The sequence below is a fragment of the Xenopus laevis genome, chromosome 6L (genome assembly GCF_017654675.1).
Source record: "Xenopus laevis strain J_2021 chromosome 6L, Xenopus_laevis_v10.1, whole genome shotgun sequence".
Classification (NCBI taxonomy): Eukaryota; Metazoa; Chordata; class Amphibia; order Anura; family Pipidae; genus Xenopus; species Xenopus laevis.
Genome location: NC_054381.1, coordinates 58,431,319 through 58,455,548, shown reverse-complemented (window position 1 = coordinate 58,455,548; position 24,230 = coordinate 58,431,319). Strand labels below are relative to the sequence as shown.

Here is a 24,230-nt window from a genome sequence, read left to right as displayed (position 1 = left end):
GTGCTCTGTAGGTTTTAGCTGGCGAAGTAGCTAGTCGAAGTTTTTTTTAAAGAGACAGTACTTCGACTATCGAATGGTCGAATAGTCAAATGGTTTTTAGTTCGAATCGTTCAATTCGAAGTCGTGGTCGAAGTAGCCAAAAAAATTAGACTTTTTTTCATTCTAATCCTTCACTCCAGCTAAGTTAATGTGCCCTAAGTGTTCAAGAACTACATTCTGAGCTAACCTGGAATAAAAGAGGAGACGTAAAAAAAAAATTTTGCAGGGAGTTCTTTAAGGCCTGTAATGCTAAGGAGAGATACAAAGCACACACAATTAAATAATACTTCAGTTTTGTTCGATTTTGGGAAATATTGCATACACATTTGCGAATATTAAAAATAATTGTTCAAATGTTTATACTGCGACGTGTGTTGTGTCCTGAGGCTGTGTGTATTTCACCATACAAATAAACCTTTCCACACAATAAACAAGACTGAGAGTGAAGTCTATTGGGTTTATATTATGTTTAAATTGAGAAGACATAAGGTATGGAGATCCAAAATACAGGGAAATCCATTATTCAAAAAAAAAAACCAGGTTTTCTGTTCTACCTGTACTTGCTTTTACCGATCAGAGCCACAGTGGAACAAGGTAGGAGGTGAAAGACAGCAGCACAGTGATTTAATGGCTAGCATGCTCCCTTGCAGCACCTGAGTTCTGAATGTCATTTTGGCTAGGGCACTATGTGAAAGGTTTGTGCAGGTTATCTCCATGTTTTTCTCCTCCCACACATCAAAAACACATGGGCAGATCAATTGTTTCCTTATGAAACTAACATACAGTGTATATCATGTGAATGTGATAGAGAAATTAGATCTTAAGCTCTCTGTGGCAACAGACTGATGTGAATAATAAAGGAACCCTACCCCCCAACCCCCATGAAAAGAATCGCTAACCTTGGACCCTCAAGCATCCTTACTATTATGCATAGAGGCACCACACCACCACCTTCTTCTTCCAGTGGTTTCTGTATACTCTAAAAAATTAAAATGGTGGTGCAACACTCTACATAAACAAAGTATATACCACCAACACAGTGAGGTTTTTGTGTAGACCAATGTTTTAGTCATATAATTGCAAAGCAGTACAAACTTGATCTCTTAACCACTTAGCATTGCAATGTAAACCTGCTTCCCCTTTCCCTGTACTATTTTGCACCAGAAACCCACAAACACAACATATGTGGCTTTAACCAATGTGGCTGATTATTAGTATTATTACCTGCCTTAATTAATTATGCAACTGGCAATTTTATAGGCAACCTCCGTTTCTCTGAAATTCTGGGTTAAACATTGCGTTATGGGTAAAAAAAAACATGGCTTTTGCTTGGATTATGCACATTGCACTTGCCTTCGTAATAGTGTTTATTTTTTAATATTAGCTCTTTAATGAGAGTGTTCTTTGCCTGCCTATAATTTTGATTTTGAACTGGTATTATTTCTCCTGTCTGCGGTACACCACAAAAAAAACATCAAGGTCAGAAGGACTCATGCTTCAGAGAAGCCAGACCTAAATATCGACCACAACTGTACCAGCTCACTTTCAAATGCCTTTGTTCTATCTTGCTCAACTGAAGTCACTGTGCCACAATTAAATGCATTGGTTCTGTCACTTAAGTGCCAAAAATAATTGCCCTTCACGTCTTCACAGCATCAACCGTCTTGAGAGAGCAGAACAAGACAAGGCCTAACAATAGAATTCATTAGATCCAAAATGATATACACTACAGTAGAATGTCTTGCACTGATGCTTTGTAATTTCTTTACTGGATTTGCATAGAACATTGTCTTTATATCTTTATGTATTCCAAGAACAATGCATAGCTTTATTACAAATAATACAACACTCCATACAGTAAGTCTAATGTATTCACATCTACCGTAATGTGATACAATGCCCAAGATAGCAACATCTCCAGGATTTAGTATGTACCGCAGCTCTGTGCCTGTCTCTGATGCAGTAATAACAGCTGCTATGAACTCAGACATGATGGTTTTGCTAGCAGGTCCTGTCACTTATTAGCCATTTGCACAAGGGGTTCGAGTTGCTCTGCATTGCAGATATTGGAAGTGGATTCCTGTCTTTCTGTTAACTGTCAGCATAATTGACCACTCCTAAGCTTGCTTATGGCACCCATTGCTGACACATGAATTCTCTGCTTTGCCTTTAGAAACAGGGACAAAAGATCAAGATATCAATTCATACAATACTCCAGGCTTTAGTGGTTGCCTGTCCAGAGTACAGTTCAATCTCATCGCTCCGCTCAAGGCAGCTCTGAGGTCAAGCAACAACTCTCAAGTGTTCATCCAAGGGGAACTCGTGGAATCGAACTGCGGAGCCTCTCCACTCACCATCCCACCAATGACTTCCAATACAGATCCTTGGCACTCAGGTATAGAGTTCTCCACTTTATTTTATGCATTTTTTGGAACATCCTAAAGGCAGTGCAGAGCAAGTTACCAGGGGTTATGTTTTGGTAGCCAAGGATGAGTAGAGTATAACAGTGCTTTATTAGGAAGTTCATGCAGCCATTACATTTCAACAGTAGCTTGAACTCTAATGCTTTTCAGAATCTACTATGTACACAGTATAACTCTTGTGCACAGTGACACCTACAGGCCCTGTATAAACACCACATATTCCCCCTATAGTATGAAAGCATCTGGGCAAATGTAATATTAACTTCGGTAGACCTCGATAGGTTTTAGCTTGAATATTTTTGGATTCAATCTATTTCCAGCTTCAGGGTATAATAAATCTCAATAAATTTTTTTAACCCGAAAATTAGAGTATTTTTGCTGAAAACTACCCTTGAAAACTAGAATTTTTTTTTTTGTTAAAGCACACCTTGACCTTTAATAACATTACCTACACAGAAAGCCATAATTAGAACAATTGAAATGCAATGGTTCAGAGCTGTCAGCTCCAATAAAAGTAGTTTGAGGACATTATACTTTGGGGCAGATTTATCAAAATGTGAGTTTAGAGCTTAATAAATAAAAACTCACCTATGTTCTATTCATTCCTATGGGATTTTTAACCCGTATTTAGCAAATAGTGAGTTCTAACATTCGCCCATTGTTAAATACAATTCTAAAAATCCCATAGGAATGAATAGAACATGGGTGAGTTTTTTTATTTATTATACAGTACTTTAAACTCACATTTTGATAAATCTGCCCGTTTGTGTTATGTACAAATATTCAATTCAATGGCATACAAGAATTATGCAAGGGTCTAAACTAAAGAAATCAGGTGTATGTACATCATTAAATCTGTGATCTACTTGCAGCTTTAAGAAAAGACAGTGGGACTCATTTATAAAAAGTGGGCAAATTCACACCTAAACAGTAACCCATAGCAACCAATCAGTCCTTATCTTTTTTTCAGCCAGCTGCAGGTTGAGCACTGAAAGCCATCATCTGATTTATTGCCATGGGTTACTGCTAGGGTCGCCACCTTTTCTCAAAGTTTATACCGGCCGGTGGGGGGCGGGAACAAGAGGGGCCTTCCGTGACGCAAAATGGGGGCAGAGCCATGTACCGTGCCGCAAAGGGGGCAGGACCACGTTGCGAGATGGCCAGAAGGCTGAAAAATAAGGTAAGTTCTAAGCGGATTGGGGGCTGGCCAAGGGCTTTTATAAGGGTATTACAAATTTACCGGCCCCAGCCTTGGCAGGTGAAAATACCAGTACCAGTAAAACACCCGCTTGGTGGCAACCCTAGTTACTGCCCAGGTACAGGTGCCCACTGTTTATAAATGAGCCCCAGTTTCACTGCGGTATAAAATGCATTGGCATATAGGGGAAGTCTGCCAGTACATTGAAGGCTACTGTAGTGTATTCATGAAAGTAAAATCAACCCCTGCACTCCAGAGCACAAATTGTACAAAATGAAGACTGTACATCGTGCTGACTACAACAGAGGCAGCTGAGAATCTATATATAACAACGCCCCAGCAAAATGAGCCAGCCTGTCCGCCTTTCATTGCTCATCATACTATTGAATTTAAAGCACCCTGTCTGTGCACTTGCAGCAGTGACAGAGAGACCTCCGCACTTCATCATTCACTTGAGCATTTAGGCATGTCACTGCTCAGTGTGTCCAATAAGGCATGTTTCATTCACTATTGTAAAAAGCAATGAACTGCAGACGGGCTAGATCCTTTTGCTGGCGCATTTCATGCATGGTGCATTGGCAAATTGGAAATGAAGAGAAGCCACAGCTTGCATGAACAGTCAGAACAATAGAAAGGCAGCCATACCTTGTATGGCCCTTCATATACTCTCTGTCCTTTTGGACCTTGGGCAAGTCAGAGTTATAGAACATAGGAAATGTATAGCCACTTTAAGGAGAACTTAAATAGACATGCTTATTTCAGAATGCCGATGCCAATAACCTGCTGCAGACCCTTTTGGCAGCCAAAGGATTAAACACATTACAGCTCCACGTGCCAAGTATTTTATAGAGGCTATTAAATCAAAAGAAAAGCTTTAAGAATGATAGTGCCTGGCAGATGTAATCATGTTAGTTTTTATGGCTTCATACCAGCATTTCTTTTCTTTTTTAACAAGATGTATCTGCATTTACATATTCTTGTAAGATATTTACCTTATCTGTAGTGGGAGTTTCCTTTGGTTCTTTTCCACAGACTGGTGTTTATACAAAAAAGTATTAGGATATATACCTGTATTATGCCACTGTTATCAATGATTTCCGTATTTCATGTGTGTAAACTAAATAGGCACCAACATAATTGCCTAAATGTCTCTGCCCCTTGTTACTATCTCACCGCTATTTATGTCTGGGCCGTTTTTTGTTTGTTTGTTTTGTTATTGTAATTTAGGCAATTCTACTCAAAGATGAGCAATGTACAGTAACTCTAATTTACCTGGATTAGAGTCAGTATTTTGTGTTTTTTTACACAAATTCTATTCCATTAATCTTTTTTTTCACCAGTTTTACTTAACTCCTCTTTTGCAAATAACCCTCTTGCTGGGTTAGGTAATAAGACACTAAAGGGGCTTTGTAATAAAAGACAGTGTATTTGCCTGAGAGCAATAACTCATAACAACCAATCAGCGGGGAGCATTTATTGGTCACCTGTCTAAAAGCAAACATCTTATTGGTTGCAATGGGTTACTGCTCCTGGGCAAACATCTTATTGGTTATTATGACACTTCACCTGGGCAATATTAGTGTCTGTTATTATATATGGGGAGTTGTTCTTCTGCTGGCTAATGATTGGATCTAGATTGTACAATCAGAAATATTCCTTGACATTTTTAAAAGCTGCTTAGTCCTGCAGTAACAATTTTTTTGCACCCAAAATCTCTAGGAAGAAGACCTCACTGTATATACTGACAAATCTTAGGTTATACCTCCATTTGGCCAGTTATTAAGATATTTCTACTAAGATATTTTCTTATCCTTCGGAAATCCAGGGCAGTAATTTTTATATAATTTTTATATATGGGCCTGTGCCTAGGACGACAGCTGTAGGGGTGCAGTGCCTATTTAGGAAAAGGGGTTGGGCAGTTGGAAAGTGAGGTGTTAAAGGCTGCACTTTTTGCAGCTTGGCCCCTTCTGGAGTTTGAGAAAGTTAAGAGGATATGGTTGTGAATATACATGGACCATTTAATGGACTGTTATTGCTGTTAATTTTGGCTACCTTAGGTGTTACTAGCAAAGGTAATGCCCATTGGTCAATCATAGATGTTGTTTATTTGTTTATTAGCACTGAACGACACCTCACTGGTGCAAATAGCAGCGGATGATGGTGGATCAGGCCATGCAAGAGCTTGACATTGATATACTGTTATTCACACTCGGTGCAGCACGCTACAAGCCGGCATTCATGACTTTCTCTGTAGAATGCTGGATGTTGAGGAATGAGCTGGCTCCTGACTTTAGTTAACAAGGGGATGTGGCAGATATGCCTCTGGCTGCAAGGGGACCTTTCTCTCTGTTTCTGGGGCAATTGACTGGAATGGGATAGCAGGGCTATGGGTGAAGGGAAGGGGGGAAGTAAGCATACAGGCATGTCAACGTCCTTATCACTTGCCGGTTACACTAAAGGCTGTCTGTCACTGAGGAAAGCACTTGCACTTGTTTTTAGATGGATCACCAGAAATAACAACATTTTCCATTTACTTTCTATTTTCTTTGTGTCACCGTTTTTCTAATATTGAAATGTAAAGTGTCATTTTTCACCTTCTAAGGGCTAGTCCACACTCACTGAGGCAACTTTGGGCAACTATTGAAAACGCATCGCCGCGTGTGCATTAGCGCATGCGACTTTTCATTGTAGCCTATGGGGAAAAACGCTGAGGCAGTTCGGGGAGGTAGTCGCTCAAAAGACGAGTCGATTAGTCACCAGGAGACAAAATCTCCCGGAATCTCCTAGTTTGGACTTACCCTAAAGCAGCTCTGGGAGGGGGGTCGCTGTCTCAGTAAACTGTTCTAAATTGATACATTTAGTTGATACATTTCTTATCTTTGTCCCTGCAGAGCAGAATCTCTGGATTTCATTAAAGGCAGCTGTTAGAGAATTGATACAATAGTTGTGAATACAGATGCTGCTGAGAAATGTATAAACAAAATGTAACAGTTTAGAGTCTGCACCTGAATAACTGAGCTGCCAGGCCCAAACACCAGAGACTGGAACATTCAAATTTAAACTTACATTTTGGAAAAACAGTAAAAAATAAATAATGGAAAGTAATTCAAAAAGGTCTTTATTTCTGGAGAACAATCTGAAAACAACTGAACTGAAAAAAGTGTTTGAAAGGTGAACAACCCCTTTAATACTATTACCCTGTATATCATGTTCCAGTATTATGCTTGAGACCTGGGGTTTTCTGATATTTTACTTTTTGCAAATTGGAGCAGTATGTCATACCGAGCCCGGCCAGGCGCCCTAGTCAGGTCCACAATCCCTATGAGGTCTACTATCCAGGAATATACTACCCAAATTGGGGCCTTTTTGGGGAGTGGTTAAATGACACCAAAACGTCCCAAATTAAGAATGATTTACATTGGGAAATGGTAGTGCTGTAATTTAACATTTCTTGGTAATGTATTGCTACGTATTTGATCACATAACTGTATCTGCCTTGTTCCCTATATAAAAATACTCTTAGATGTAATTTAGTAGCTATAGTAAAGGCACCCAATTAATCTAATCAATTATATGGTGCACTAAATGCTGATGCCTCATACTAGCACAACAGAATATATGCCCTTTATTACAGCTCTAAGATATACTGTATAATTAGTTGGTATTCCATTATAGCATCAGACAATAGAAAAAAGCAAGGAGGTAATTAACAGATTATTCTAAACATTTGCTTTCAGACCATTATTCAGAAAAGATCCCAGGTTAAAGCTTATATTGATTCCAATCTTACTCAGCCAATATTGAGGTCAAGGGGCTAAAAGGCACTCTGCTTATATAGATTTCACTGTGCATTGATGTTGTTTTTTGTTGTTTTCTTGTTTTATTCACAGTTTCTTTTGGCACAAAGGATTAGCATGAGCATGAGGACCACATGCTTTTAAAACATTTTTTATGGATAAAAGCTTCTCCTTAAGTGAGCTAAGCATATATACTGCTATTCTGTAGTGTTGCTGAGTCTGGTTCCCATGAGTTCTTATTTATGATCATCTCAATTGTCATAACATGGGTAGATGACATGCTAATTCAGCAGCCAGTGAATCTTACCCTGTGGTTGCAGACAATTTACTGTGTGCATCGCTATGATTTTTATTCCCGGAACTGGATAAAGGGATAGAAGTAGGAATACGACTGATGTAGCAATTTTCTAAATCTGGTGTTTTCATAAGCTGACTTGAACTCCATTAACGTGATGTGGACCTGCTTGTTAGGCTTTCAGTCAGCATAAAATGATGAATGCGTTGCAGAATGCATTCAGGATTTAGAAATGCTAATTAATAGTAAATGGGACAAACAAGCCTTTTGCAACTACAGGTTTATACTGGGATTTCTGTTTCCACCATTCTTAACCCAGTAGAAGAGAACAATAAATATGAATTGAAACATCTCCTTGTCACTAGCGAATAATGTCTTTAGCTGTCTTGTAAAATGAAGACAGGGTTCCACCCCCAACCCTGTGCCGGGAAAGAGAGGCAAGAGAGGTCCAGTAATTGAGGGACAGCAATGATGCCCTGTTCCTAAACTAGGGGAATAAGGGCCAGTAGCTAGTGGGGTTCATACCACTAAATGTTCCCAATCCTACAGCTGACTCTGGTTCTTTTTTTCTTAATAATACAGTATTGTAGTGCTTGCTTTCATGGAGCTTTTATTATCTCAAAAACACAAAGTGATGTAGTTGTTAGAGTTTAGTTACCTTATAGTGGAGCTGATATAAGAAAGTAGGAGATAAATTGCACAATTACAGGTGGCAAAAGCAACAAATCAGCATTGTGTTATGGACAGTCAAATTCGGGAATTAAAGAAAAGTCTTGAGGATTTCTACCGGAAACTGCCCTAGTGCAAATTATTGGCACCTATGTTAATTAGTGAGCCCTGCTGTCTTATCTCAGCAGTAAAATTGAAATATATGTGCCTTACAAAAACACTAAACATATATTTATATACAAGAAAAACAAAGTATTACAGAGGCCTTGTTAGCATAGCAATTAAGTCACATTGATGTATAGAAGCAGAATGCCGTCAGAGGCATTTGTTAATGTTGGCAGTGTTTTAAAGTCCACTTAATGCTTACATTGTCAATGTGTACATTTTGCCGCATTTAGCTTGGTAATAAGTTCAGTGTAAGGCTTTTCGCCTTCTAAGGAGGAGAAGAAGTGCAGAGCATCAAAATGTAATGACTATAGAAGCTTCACTAATAAGGAGTAATAAATCCTGATCAAGGTCAAGCAGTCCTGTAAATGATTCCTAAACCGCAGGGAGTTGAGGCTCACAATTTGCAGCATTCATATGTCAGCATTTAGCAGGGTATCTGTTATAGAAAGCACAAGGAAAGGAAAATGTGATTTCTCTTTAGCTGGAAAACCTACTTAGTTCTTGTTCTACCAAGACTGAAAGCAGATTTGTTTTTGTATCGGAAAATAGAGATCTATACATTTGTAGCATCCTTATACCCAATTCTTTCGCAGTTTATTTCTTGTTTTGTAATAATAATATACAGCAGGACTTTTCATCTGGAAACCCATTGGCCATATGTTGCCCTAGAAGAGATTATTATAGCCCAGAACCTACTTCAGGGTCGCTATTAACTTAGAAAGATATCATTGGTATGGGTACTATAGCCGTGTGTACAAGATATAATTTTACCAAACCCACTTAGAGATCCGTACATGTTTCTCTTGTTTAGAAGAAGTAAACCATACAATGGCTGAGCTGACCCAATAATGAAAATGTTGGTTGTAGTGTGATTTGGCCGTACACTCAAACAGCACTGCTCAGTTTTTTTGACAGATGGCCTGGATCTAAGTGGAAAGCAATAGTAATTAACAACTCCTCTCAGTTCCTCACCTTCCAGTACCCCAACTAATCTCAGAGAAAGGGCAATCTAGAAAGACTGTGAGTAGAATGCTGCCCCCCATTGACGATATGTCACCCCAAAGTTGCGGGCAATAAAGTCTGATCTGACTCATTAGTCCACCCATCATCCGACTAATTCCATGGACACATAAATTGGAAATCACTTGGTCTGCTTCTCAGTTAGGACTGATTTTTGATTTGAATTTTGTATACAGACAAATAAATATCACTGCTTCACTAGGAAATCCTTAAAGGGGAATGCTAGAATTAAACTGATTTCATTTAAATGAAACGTTGTAAAATATAACATGTCCTCTATTAAAGCACTCAATGCTAAGTTCCAAACTATCTATGGAAGCATTGTCAGCACAAATGTAAAGGTCACTGTCTTTTGACTCTGGAGAAGTGCAAATATTTTCTTTGTTTTGATAAATGCTTTTTTACCCTATGGCAATCAGGACATAAAGTTTGCGTTTGGCAGATGCCAAGAGTACAGTGCCTACCTGAATGCAAAATGCTAACAGATTGTTTTTGAGTTTGTCTGGTATGGGTATGGCCCCTGGTTCCATTAAAAGTAAACCTTCAGTCAATAACATTCTTGACAATGCCTTACTTTCTACTTTGTTGCAACAGTTTGGGAAGACTTTTTGCTGTTTCAGCACATTAATGCCTCCATACACTAACAAGGTCTGTACAGAATGGTTTTCCTGAAATTGGAGTGAAAGAAATTGATTGGCCTGAGCAAAGCTCTGACCTCACCGGAACACTTTTGGAATAATTTAAAAAGCTGTCTGTAAGCCAGCCCTGATACCTGAAAGCAGCGCCCAACTGCACTAATGTTCTTGTGGCTGAATGAAAACAACTCCCACTAACAGTGTTTTAGAATCTAGTGTAAAGCCTTCCAAGAAGGGTAAATTAGAGGCAGTTATAGCAGCAAAGGGAGAATCAACTTTATATTAATACACATGGTTTGGGAATAAATTAAATGTTAGACATAATATTCTCCACTTAGGCAATTTCATATTTTAAAGTTCTTATATGTGTGAGTCTCTTTAGATCTGTGTAGCTGTGTATGACATATTTGCATTACAAAGGAATTAATACAGATAGATGGTTCTGCTCAGTTTGTGGTCAATCTAAACCGAAAAAATCTTACTTCATGAGGTTTTTAGTTATACAACATTTAATTCCCAGGATCTTTCTTTGTAGATTCTCGTGAGTTTCCAAACAATGAAGGTCAAGCCATAAAAGATGGGGTGAACAGGAATTCTGCGATAATTGGAGGTAAGATAAATATTTGTTTCCTTCAGACACTATATAGGGATTGAGGAAGACTTTGTCATATTTTTTGTGTCATTATTTTTTTATGTTCAACCAGAGAGATAACCATTAATAAATATAACATAAATGTATAAAACAGGCAATAAAAAACAATTGGCAAGTTATGTTGTATAAGATAATATCTCTACTTGTCTAGTTGTCTAATCCCTGTACGGAGTGGATGCCTGGATAAGAGTTAATTCCATTATTAAAGGGATACTGTCATGGGAAAAATAATTTTTTTCAAAATGAATCAGTTAATAGTGCTGCTCCAGCAGAATTCTGCACTGAAATCCATTTCTCAAAAGATCAAACTGATTTTTTTATATTCAGTTTTGAAATCTGACATGGGGCTAGACATATTGTCAATTTCCCAGCTGCCCCAAGTCATGTGACTTGTGCTCTGATAAACTTCAATCACTCTTTACTGCTGTACTGCAAGTTGGAGTGATATCACCCCCCTCCCTTTTTCCCCCCCAGCAGCCAAACAAAAGAACAATGGGAAGGTAACCAGATAACAGCTCCCTAACACAAGATAACAGCTGCCTGGTAGATCTAAGAACAGCACTCAATAGTAAAAACCCATGTCCCACTGAGACACATTCAGTTACATTGAGAAGGAAAAACAGCAGCCTGCCAAAAAGCATTTCTCTCATGAAGTGCAGGCACAAGTCACATGACCAGGGGCAGCTTGGAAATTGACAAAATGTCTAGCCCCATGTCAGATTTTAAAATTAAATATAAAAAAATCTGTTTGCTCTTTTGAGAAATGGATTTCAGTGCAGAAGTCTGCTGGAACAGCACTATTAACTGATTCATTTTGAAAAAAAAATTTCTTCCCATGACAGTATCCCTTTAAGTAGGTATTGTTTTTGCCCAAACGCTAATGGCACATGGGTCTATACTCATCAGAAAAGAAAAGCTGATCCACTGCCTTCTGCATAGTGTATGTATTTGCACAGACATGGATCCGCCTGTACAGAAACAATATAATTTGATCCCTGCTTTATCACCTTTATCTGAGCCAGCCTCCGCATATGGGGGAGGAAGAGTGTGTATACAAATAATTGGCATTACAGAGGTGAACAATCAGACTTTCTGCTGCTATAAAATCACATATCCCAGAAGACAGCAAATACAAAGGGGCAGATTTACTAAACTCGAGGGAATAATTTGAATTGAAAAAAAAAATCGAATTTCAAAGTATTTTTTTTGGGTACTTCGACCATGGGTCAAATTCGATCGAATCTGATCGAATCTAATGATTCGAACGATTCAAAGTAAAAATCGTTCGACCATTCGGTAGTCGAAGTACTGTCTCTTTAAAAAATACTTTGACTTCATACTTCGCCACTTTAATCGAAATTCAACCCTTGATAAATCTGCCCCAAAGTGAAAGGCTATTTTTCTAAAGAGCTAGTGAGGCATCCAGTTAACTAAACTTAAATCAGCATTACACTCAGCTTATGTCAATTTACCCAGTCAACCACCCAATTAATATTTGTACTTTAATCCTACATTTTCTGACTCACAGACTAAAAATATCACAATTCAATCCCCTTTTGAGCTTGAGCGTGGAGTTGGCAGTCTGACTAGCTTTGTCTGCCAACACTTGCAAGTAAAACCTCCTTTAATTGACCCTTCCCACCAAATTTAGATTGATTTTCTTAAGGAATGTTATGTACTTGGAGCCTCACCAAGACCTTGTTTCTCATTGTGGGGGCCATGGCTAGGCAACTTTTATTTCTTTTCTGTGCTGACTACACTCGTAAAATATGAATTTCTCAGCTTGCCAACAAACCTCCATTCAATCATTTAGTGAGGCCCCTACCATTTCTGATATGAGCTAACTGCTGTTGAGCTGCCTGCTGCATCTAGGTACTGATAATGCCACCACTTGGAGGACGTAAAGCTGAGAACCCTGGGGAATGGTTACAAATATGAGTGATGCAATTTTTATAGCTTCATCTAGATACAGGTCTTGTTTAGGAGGTGGGTCATAGTGCTTTTTGTCTAATATACTACTACTCTAAGGGGTGCTCTGATATTCTCAATACAGTCTGAAGTATTTATGACTACACCAGGTGCTGACAGAATTTCTGAACTTAGTGGGAAGCCTTTATTTCTCCTTTAAGACTAAAGGGGTACTATCACGAAAATGAAAATATAATATAAGCATCATCATACTGAAATAAGAAACTTTCTGTATACAATCATTTAAAAATGTTGTACAGTTTCTGAAATAATCAAGTTTATCTTTACTATTCCTCTCTCAGCATCTATTTCTCTTCATTCTGTCTTATTTTAGGAGTTGGGTATCAGATGAATGATCCAATATATCGTATAGGGGGCTCCTTTTGCCTAGAAGATGTATTAGACTCACTCTATTAAAATCACCTGACATCCTGTCTCTCTACATGCAGAATTTGTGCAAAAGGCAGTTATTTTGTTAGATTTTGTTTGTACTCAAGTGAATTATTTGAGTGAGCTCTAATACATCTGCTAGGAAAGTAAGCCCCCCCTATAAATTATATTGGATCATTTCATCCAAATGCTGCATGAAGAGAAACAGATGCTGAGAGAGGAATAGTGAATAATTCTAATTCTAAAAATGAATAGGGAATTATTCTGATTATTTCAGAATCAATGCAGAATTTTTAATTGATTGTATTTAGGAAGTTTCTTACTTCAATATGAGGAAACATATTAATTTTAAATTTTTGCAATAGATCCTCTTTAACTATGAAGTGAGGGTTTGCTGGTGAGGTATTTTAATGTTTTAAGTCTTTATACAATGCCAAGACAGCAAAGAACAACCCTGATATGAAAATAGGCTAATACATTCCCCCCGAGAAGCTTAAAAAAAGGTCTAATGATAGAAAAGTATTGAATGGAACATACTGACAATAATAATTCTGTAAACTATTCCTCTGGTTAACCTTCATCTTACTTAAGCACAACCACCCATTAGACAGTGGGCAAACTTCCAATATTCCATGAAAATCAAGTATTCCGTTTTATTTTATCTCAATTCATTTTTTGCCACATTTGTCTAGGAAATATCATGAATTTAGCAACTTTACTAAATGATTTAAATTTTTCTAATTTCAGTAACTTTATTTTTCTGTTTTAAGGCATTATAGCTGTGGTCATCTTTACTATACTCTGCACACTGGCATTTTTAATACGCTACATGTTCCGTCACAAGGGGACCTACCACACCAATGAGGCCAAAGGAGCTGAATCTGCTGACACTGCTGATGCTGCCATCATAAACAATGATCCCAACTTTACTGAAACTATCGATGAAAGCAAAAAAGAATGGCTGATCTGAGAGTGAGCAAGAAGAAAAGGGTTTGGGGGGATAAAGAAGGGACTGTCTCGCCAGAGCTCAGCTTCAGACTTCTACTCAAAGTACCTGCACCGTCGGGATTCCTGCAGGTCGACTGAATATGTTTTGACAGTACCACAATGATTAAACCTTAAAAGAGGCGTTCAAAAGTACTTTTTTATTTACTTCTACAGTTGGGGTTTGCTCCTTCTGTATAGCCCTGCCTAAAAAAATGAAATATCGGCTTTTAGAATTTCAGAATTGGTTCATAGTACTATCTGTATTTTATTTTGTGTTTCAAAAGGGCCATTTTATACAGTTTTTAAGGTCTTCGAGAATGAAACCCTTTGAATATACAATATACCGTTTATTTATGTGTAGGTGTGTGTATAAACACATATACTGGATATGTGATTTCTACTGTTAAAAGGCCAGTGGATAAATATAAAAAATACAATATTATTAACATACTTCAGTAGCTGCTAATGAGAAACTTTTTCTGATACCTTGTAACCCTAGCACAGCTCAATAACAATATCCCAGCCCTGTATATATGCACACACACACATAAATATATATTTATATATATATATATATATATATATAATCTATCCAAATCATTATTTTAATTTACAAACATATCCCAATTTAATTGCCGCTGCATGAAATGGCACAAAGGAATGCAAGGCATGAGAAAGCGAAAAGATTTGTCATGGCAAAAACAAAATGACGCCGCCAACTTGCAAAATGCCATAACTTTAATATCTTGAACAAGTGTAGGCCACAGAGCAATTGCTAAAAAGGAAAGCATGTAGACTATATATATATAGTATATATATATATATATATATATATTGTATATTTTGATTTTTATTTAATTTTATTTATTTTTTTCTGAATTACATTTTTGTTTACTAATGTGGCAATTTAGCAAAATAGGCCCTATAATATTTATGCACTTGTCTTTTACTATCTACTACGGTTGGTGGGCCTGAACTTCAAAGATACATGAACTAGGTTAAGAGGAATGGAAAAACTTTTTTCAAATGGCTTAAGGAAAAATTCAGAGGCCATTTTGAAAATATTTATTTTAGGGATCAGCTCAGTAAATAAAAAGACATTGGGGGTTGTCTTGTACAAGGCTTGAGTGTCTGCTTGCCAATCTTTTTTTCCGCAGGGTACAGTGTCAAAATAGCCTAAGGTATATTGTTTATGCAGTAATATTTTACCAAGCAGAAACAGATGTCCCCAAATGTTTCAGAGAGTTCATTAATTGACCCAGTTTTTTTCAGTGTCATATAGCAACATATAGCAAGGCAGGTCAGACATCCCACAAATAAATAATACAGGTATGGGACCTGTTATCCAGAATGCTTGGGATCTGGGGTTTTCCAGATTATGGATCTTTCCATAATTTGGATCTTTGTACCTTAAGTCTACTAGAAAATCATTTAAACATTAAATAAACCCAATAAGCTGGGTTTGCTTCCAATAAGGATTAATTATATCTTAGCTGGGATCAAGTACAAGGTACAGTTTTATTATTACAGAGAAAAAAAAATTCTGATTATAAATTGGATAAAATAGTCTATGGGTGCAGGCCTTTCCGTAATTCAGAGCTTTCTGTATAACTGGTTTCTGGATAACGGATCCTATACCTGTACAGGATTTGTTTGCATTTGCACTGTGAAAAGGCAGCATTGTTCTTGATTCAGAAAACAGTGGAACTGCATTAACCAGAGAAGACAAAATATCATTTCAGAACAATGACTTTTTTTTATCATGGGGAAAAGCCACCATGACATCCACCATGACCTCACTTTTAATTATAGAAAGCTCAATGCTGATGGCACACAAATAAATAGAAGAACAAAACACAGCCCAAGACAAATTACAGCCATAAAATTCGACACATGCCAGTAGTGTTTATGAAGTGTGCTGCTGTATATAAGGGACCTCTATTAGATGCTGGATGCTTCAAAGACACGTCAATTTATATAGAACAAACCATTTAACTAGTTTTATCATGTTTAGAAAATGATAGACGCCATTTAGCCATATGGCAATCACCATTGGCTTCGCATACAAGTTATTCTCAGATTATTCTAATTGCAATACCCAGCGCAGTGAAGAAGTTCGACCTGTGAAGGGGTGGCGTTAGCAAAGCAAACGGCTGTATATGTGAAATGAAGCCAGAGGAAAATATTTTATAATACAGTATCGATCTCTGTAGAGCCATGTATAATATGCGTGTTTCTTTTTGAGCAAAATATTTTAAATGTTGATTTCTTAAAACATATTCGTGGATTTATTAACGTCCTGTCATGGAACAGCACTGCTTCTAGTGAATAGTATGTAAGTGGCCATTGAAAGGGTAATGTACTGTGTTTCTAAACACTGCAGTCTTTATGTCCCTTTTAGGATCCCTTAAATCAACTGCCAAGTATACAAGCAGAGTTTTAACTATAGTGAAATCAGACCCTGCGGTTGCGGGGCGTGAGGGGGTGAGTGTAGAGGGCCCAGTGAGGCCCTAGTTAATAAACAATTTTAATATATCTTGGTAGAATAGGCCAACTTATAAACATTTTGGGGCCCTAAATTGAATTTGCTGTGGGGCCCGGTAACTCCATTGTATAAGGGCATAATGTATTTTCTGTCTTTTGAAAGGTGATATAGATTTATCAGTGAGTTAATATAGGGAATAATATACCCCTTGTTGTATAATACTTATGACACTCCCATGGGAGATTCATGACAGGCTGAGTGCCTTTATACTGCAACTAGTTTGTCACTTTAGCATCTTAAATGGGTTGTTTACCTTTAACTTGACTTTTATTATGTCATAGAATGCCCTTTTCTTTTTTTTAATTTTTTATAGTTTTTAATTATTTTTCTTCTGCTACCTCTTTCCAGCTGTCAGATCGGGGTCCAAAAAAATTGCTCTGTGTGGATACGATTTTATTGTAATTGATAGTATTTATTACTGATCTTTCTGTTCAGGCCCTCTCCTATTCATCTTCCAATGTCTCATTTAAACCACTGACTGGTTGCTAGGGTAAACTGGATCCTAGCAACCAGATAGCTGCTCCATTTGCTGCTGACTAAAAAGCTAAATAATGGAAAAACCATAAAAAATGGTTAAATATTTTGTCTCAAAATACGCTCAGTGACATTTTATTACATACACTGCGAATGTTCGCAAAAGTCATTTGGTCGCAAACTTTACAAGGAAGTTAGTGAAGTATGGGCTGGTCTGAAACCCACAGGACCCTTCGAACTTGCCTGGGTCAGGCAGGTTTGGGCCGGCTGCAGCATCAAATCTTCGGGTTAATCGGTTCCTTCCACTCTCCCTGCCCCTGACCTAACACTGCTAGCTTCTGGCTCCACCTTTTATAGATTCTGGCCCGTTCCGCCCCTTTTGTGACATCACTACCGGGCAAGTCTTTAAATGGATGCATCAGGTTGGGCCAGGTGTGGGTCGGGTCGGTTTCAGGTCCAAAAAATCTGGACCCGCACATTACTAGAAGAAATCGTTGACATCTGTAATTGATCAAAAAGGATGAAACATTTGCAATGGTCTTTGTGAATGTTTATGCATTAACAGAACATTTTACATTCCCCCATTAGAATAGGAATGACTACATTATAGTAAAAGTGATTTAAAAGGTGAGCCAACCCTTTAATAATTTACAACAGGGGGTACATTAAGCACCAATTATAATTGGACAATTTCACTTGGCACTAGTTATAGGATTCATTTTACAGCTATTCATGACTCTTGTGTATTAAATATTTCTAAATGAAATCATTCATAATATTTGCCTCACTCTGAATCTCAACCAAAAAAATATTTTCTGTTTAGGAAAAAAAAAAGGAGCTGTTCTGCCAAGTTATTACATGATAGCAGCTTCCATTTATATAGGATGTATAAATTCAAATATGCAGAGAACTAAAAACCTGTGCAAACGGAATAGGCCCATTTCAAGTATTTACTGTAAGTTACATTTTAGTTTACTGTGTTTTCTGCTTGAGAAGGCATTCTACACTCTAAGGGGCCAATGCATCAAGGGTCGAATAACTGGGGAATGAAAATCCTTCGACTTCGAATATCGAAGTCAAAGGATTTTGCGCAAAAAGTTCGATCAAACGATCGAAGGAATAATCCTTCGATTGAACGATTAAATCCTTAGAATCGAACGATTCAAAGGATTTTAATCCAACGATCGAAGGATTATCTTCGACCAAAAATCTTAGCCAAGCCTATGGGGACCTTCCCCATAGGCTAACATTGGGTTCGGTAGCTTTTAGGTGGCGAACTAGGGAGTCGAAGTTTTTTCTTAAAGAGACAGTACTTCGACTATCGAATGGTCGAATAGTCGCACGATTTTTAGTTCGAATAGTTCGATTCGAAGTCGTAGTCGAAGGTCGAAGTAGCCCAAAAAACACTTCGAAATTCAAAGTTTTTTTACTTCAAATCCTTCACTCGAAGTTAATGAATTGGCCCCTTAATGTGCAAATCATTTACTAGGGTGATTCATGGCTTTTTGAATTTTTTTTTAAAGGCCACATTTTTTACAAAAAAAAAAAAAAAAAGAGGTTAAAGTAAAGCCTATCAATCAATATGGTAGAATTCCTTTTAAGCCTATGGTGCTGGGCACAACATGAAACTATTGGGAGTGCTGGTCCATACACATTCCTGACACTACCCTGTTTTCTGCCGTTGGAATAGAGTAAAAAGTGTGACCAATCTGTACAGTAAATAGTAGATTTTGAACATAGCCTTGTATAAATGGCTTTGAGGATCCATTTGGGCCAACGTTTGTGTGTGTGTGGTGCAGTTCTATGTGTTCACCACTTTGCAATGCATGAGGAGATCTCATACTACCCAGCGCGTCTGTAAACAGAGATCAACATTGATTTTATGGTGTATTGTATCCTGAGCTTATTAATGAATACATTGCCATATGGTGAATGCACAGAACTTTACAGCACAGCAAACACATTTACCCAAACACATCCTAACTGATTAGTTCTCAGGTAGATATAAAGCTTTTAGTAAATATGTAGTTTAATGTCCGTGGTTTTTGGGGGTGTAGTCCCAAGAGAAAAGGTTCATTTCCGATGAAATGATTTCTCCTGATACGTTGACTACAACATAATAATGTCTGTTAATAAGTAAGGGTCTGTCGCATTTTCATTTTGCATTAAAGGTAAAAGCACTGTACTTTGCAAGATTGCTAGTGGCCAAGTTATTTGGCTGTGGCATTATTTGCCTGATTGAACGTCATCTTTCTAACAATTACTACATGTTGCGCTATAGAAAAATATACATTCATGCCACCTATGCTGCTGTGTGGGTATCCAAAGCATAAATAACTGGTGAAGCTTGAAGCAGTGACGTAATTAGAGTGCGTTCGGCGCCCCTACAAAAAAATCTTCAGAGGGGCCTGCGCACCGCGATCCCCAACTGCCCTCCCAATCCCCGCCCCACTTCCGCCTACTCCCTGCCCCATGTGGAAGTCTCCCAGCCGTTGCAGGTAAGAGAGCAGCTGGGGAGGTGGGGTATTCTTAAATCTGTAGAGGAAGTAGACCCTGTTTCCTCTATAGCTACGCCACTGGCTTAAAGGCAGGTTGGAAAATATATAGCTTGAAATAATGCAAACTGGAGATATAGATTTATAAAAATGTAATAGAAAAAACATATCCACAGTACAGGTATGGGATCTATTATGCAAATGCATGGGGCCTGAGGTTTTTCAGATAAAGGATCTTTCCATAATTTGGAGCACCATACCTTAAGTCTGGCGAGAATCATTTAAACATTAAATAAAGCCTATAGGATTGTTTTGCCACCAATATGGATTCATACAGCTTAGTTCGCACAAACGCAATTTTATTATTACAGAGAAAAAAATCTACTGTGCAGAGAGCTGTATACATAAGTATATCGCTATATAAATAAAAATATATATACATTATAAAAAAAAAGTAAGAATTATTTGCATAAATGGGACTCTTTCAGAGATAACATGCTGTAATTCGGGACTTTCTGGACATCGGGTTTCCAGATAAGAGATCTCATACCTGTACTTTTAAAAAAGCTAGATAAACTATAAATTGGACCAGAGTTTTAAAATAAAGAAAGGTCCTCTATAAATGTTGCTCTACAAATGTGAAATATTCACACACAAATAGGAAATGTTTTTTTCCATTGAAACTTAGAAAGGACCTAATAGAAGTAAGTAGATAAGATTCATAAAAGTAATTTAATAACCTGTATCCACTTTACTCATCTGAAATTTATAGGAAATTGCCTATAATACGTATATCTTAGCATTTATGAAGCTTTTGCCACTTACATGTTCATCTGCCTCTGGGAATAGTTATCACCCTCTGCCTCTCCAACCTTCAATATGGAAGCTACCTTCATCCTTGTTCATTCCACTGGGAAAACTGAGCACACTAGCCTTTTATTTTTATTTACCACAATAGAAAACAACCCACTTATAGTTTTATATGTATGCAAAATTAAAAGAGATGATAGAAAAGGAAGTTATTTTTTAAAAACATCATGTTGGCCAGACTAGTCAATCACTGAACACCTATAGGCAGTTTTGCTGATCGATGAGGAACTCTAAGGTTTCTATTATTGGGACAAACATCGAGCCAGAGGGATTTTCCAACATGTCAGATTGGAATTCTGGTTCATTTCAGACATACACTTTGATGTAGTTGGAAATGAAACAAACAATACCAATTCATGTGAAGGAAATATCCATAGAACATTGTAATATGTTAAAAATGGCCCTTTTACCTGCAGCAAAACCTGTCAAATAACTGCTTCATTGGAAGTCCTCAAAATAAATCTGGCTAAGGAGTAGAAGAGTATAATATTAAAATAGCATAAAAAAATTGTTAAGTCTTTTTTATAGGCACAATCTGACCTCAAAATTGCTGGGGCAGTGTTCAGACAACTGGCAAAAAGTGGTATGACCCCCTAACTTGTAGACAATAAAAGAAAAGGGAGGGGTTAGGTACAGATTAATGAAAGTGCAATATATACTATAGATATATGTACTGTTCATATTCAAAAGAAACATTTTGAACAACCCTTATATAGGGAAGACCTGTAAATATCAAACAAGGCAGTAGAGATGCCTCATTATATTAGCAAGACTGACTTGAGGGCACCTGCATTTCTGAGATGCCCATAGTGGAGGCGACCTCCATATTAAAATACACCAAAGGAGTGTAGAAGTCATTTATAACCTGTTCTTCCCAGTGTCAGACTGGGCTGGAGGTACACCAGGAAAAAACCTGGGAAACATAGGGGGAAACCCCATTGTACCCCGACCCTTGTGAGCCCCTGTGGCCCAGACCTGCTCCCCCCTTGACATTGCGAGCATAAAGATTGTGCACATAAGAGACAGGAAGGTACACACTAGTGAGGGGGGGAAGGGGAGCAGAGGGAGGGTGCAGCAGGGGTGGGGGCCTGTATGGGTGGCAGTGGGGTGTGTGCGGACTGCTGATGAGGGCCTGGACCCCAAAGTTCAATGCTGGTTCTTATTGCCATGTATATTATTTAAAAGTTTTCCTAAAGATTACATCAAAAAATCCAAAATGGATGTAAGTGGCATTACAGGGATGTCTTTCCATCACAAAATCAATACAAAGCCAAATATATTTGAAACCATGTTAAGTGGTTTGCTTGCCTCAGCTCCCTAGATGAATCCCTCAATTTAGCTGTATATCTTTCAAAGGATTTATGCAACACGCCTTTCTGAGATTAGGTACATTTAAAGTTTAGATTCACAACAAAAACCCAGGTTTATATCTTCATCTCCATCTCAAACACGATTATAGCAGAACCTAGTAAAGGTTTTTACAAGATGCTATGATTTCACACTTGCTGCTGTTGTTTTTCTCATTTTGCAGAAATGGGTACAGAAACATCAGCGTATTAATCAAGATTTTATCCCACATTTATCTATCATTTGCTGCTTCCTTTTTTTTTTAATAAAAAAAAAGTTCTCTAGAGTGAATTTGCAAATGTTACATGTCAACCAACTTTCCAGTCTACCGGGTTAATTTGTTTTGTTTTACCAGATGACAGATGAAACACGTTTATAAGAGCAGTAGCATGTAACATGAATGGACAAAAAGGAACTCATGTATGTTTGCTGAATACTCTTCGTGAATGTCTTTTATTTCAGATGAAAATTCTATTAGAAAACAGATTGATAAATAAACATTAACAAGAAAACCAGAACTCCTTTCTTTCTAAATGAGCTTATTGTTTGTCTTTGTTGATTTTCCACAAGCTGATTTTGTTTTCAGATTTGATTAGGCAAAATAATATACCACCTGACCCAGACAGGCCTCTGTACTGACTTATTATGACGAAAAATTGCATTGGTGTTATCCGGACCTACAAGTGTTTTCCCCCTTAAATTGTACATATCTACACTGGTGTCTAAATGCAGCAAGGGGCACATTTACTATTGCTCGAATATCGAAGGTTAATTAACCCTCGATATTCGACCCTCGAAGTAAAATCCTTCGACTTCGAATATCGAAGTCGAAGGATTTACCGCAAATACTTCGATTGAACGATCAAAGGAAAAATCTATTAAATCCTTCGAATCGAAGGATTTTAATCCATCGATCGAAGGATTTTCCTTCGATCAAAAAAAACTTAGAAAGCTTATGGGGAAGGTCCCCATAGGCTAACATTGATGCTCGGTAGGTTTAAAGTGGTGAAGTAGGTAGTCGACGTTTTTTTTAAAGAGACAGTACTTCGACTATCGAATAGTCGAACAAATTTTAGTTTTAAACGTTTCGATCCGAAGTCATAGTCGAAGGTCGAAGTAGCCTATTCGATGGTCGAAGTAGCCAAAAAAATGACATTTGACATTCAAAGTTTTTTTCATTCTAATCCTTCACTCGAGCTTAATAAATGTGCCCCCAAGTGGCTGGCAATATTTTTGCAGCAAAGTGCAGTGACAGTAAGCAGCAATAGGGAGCAGAGATGTGCACATGCAGTAGAGCAGGGGTCCCCAACCTTTTTTACCTGTGAGCCATAGTTGGGGAGCAACACAAGCATGAAAATGTCTTTATTTTGTAGCCCCTATGTGGACTGGCAGCCTACAAAAGACTCTACTTGGCACTATACTTTGTTTTTATTCAATTAAAACTTGCCTCCAAGCCTGGAATTCAAAAATAAGAACCTGCTTTGAGGACCCTGAGAGCAACATGTTGCTCACGAGCTACTGGTTGGGGATCACTGCAGTAGAGGATTGAATCCCATTGGTTTGAGGTAACAGGGCACATTTACCCTTAAGCACAAAAATGCCATACACAAAACCCCTAAATTAATTGATTAACAAACGGATGCAACATTTTCCACCCAGATTGCAAAAGTTTGCATTGGTTTTCAGCAGGTGCAATGATACTGGAATTCTGGGGCAAATGCTCCATTCTGAGGAAAGACATGGTGAATCAAAAGCTTTTTTTGCACCCAACCTTATTTAGTAAGGCCCATAACCTCATAAAACTAACTTGTGGTATTGCAACGATGACTACAGAAATAAACAACTCAAGTTTAGATGTCATACAGTTAAATACATTGCCTGTGTTTCCAGTAAGTATACAAAGAAGTTCACTGTTTGTCCAACTATTATTAGCTGTTGAGTTAATTTATTAGATATATTTTATTAATAGTGTTAGATTCTGTAATGTTCAGGCAGAACTTGTTATATAGCACACTATAGTCATATTTCGGCCTGAGGTTTGATTTATTATTAACACACATTTATAAAGCATACATTGAACATACAAGATTATATAAAAATAAGTGATACAAAGTGTAAAAAGAGCCATGGCCATAACAGCTTACAATCTAAAAGATTTAAACTGAATGAATCAGTAAATTAGTGAACTAAACCCCCTTGCTAATAAAAACCCCTACTCCCTACCCTCCATAGTCCCCCCTGCTCCCCCTTGCACAGGT

General features: G+C 37.7%; 1 protein-coding gene across 2 annotated transcripts in view; it reads left to right on the top strand.

The window, feature by feature from the left end:
- Positions 1–15,363, top strand: part of LOC108718976 (contactin-associated protein-like 2) — a 1,054,026-nt gene extending 1,038,663 nt beyond the window's left edge. For both annotated transcript variants that reach the window (XM_041566089.1, XM_018267529.2), the window contains 3 exons: positions 2,213–2,434; positions 10,780–10,854; positions 14,025–15,363. In XM_041566089.1, coding sequence (XP_041422023.1) covers positions 2,213–2,434; positions 10,780–10,854; positions 14,025–14,224 — 497 coding nt within the window. In that variant the 3' untranslated portion in view covers positions 14,225–15,363. The remainder of the gene's footprint in view (positions 1–2,212; positions 2,435–10,779; positions 10,855–14,024) is intronic.
- The last annotated feature ends 8,867 nt before the right edge of the window (positions 15,364–24,230 follow it).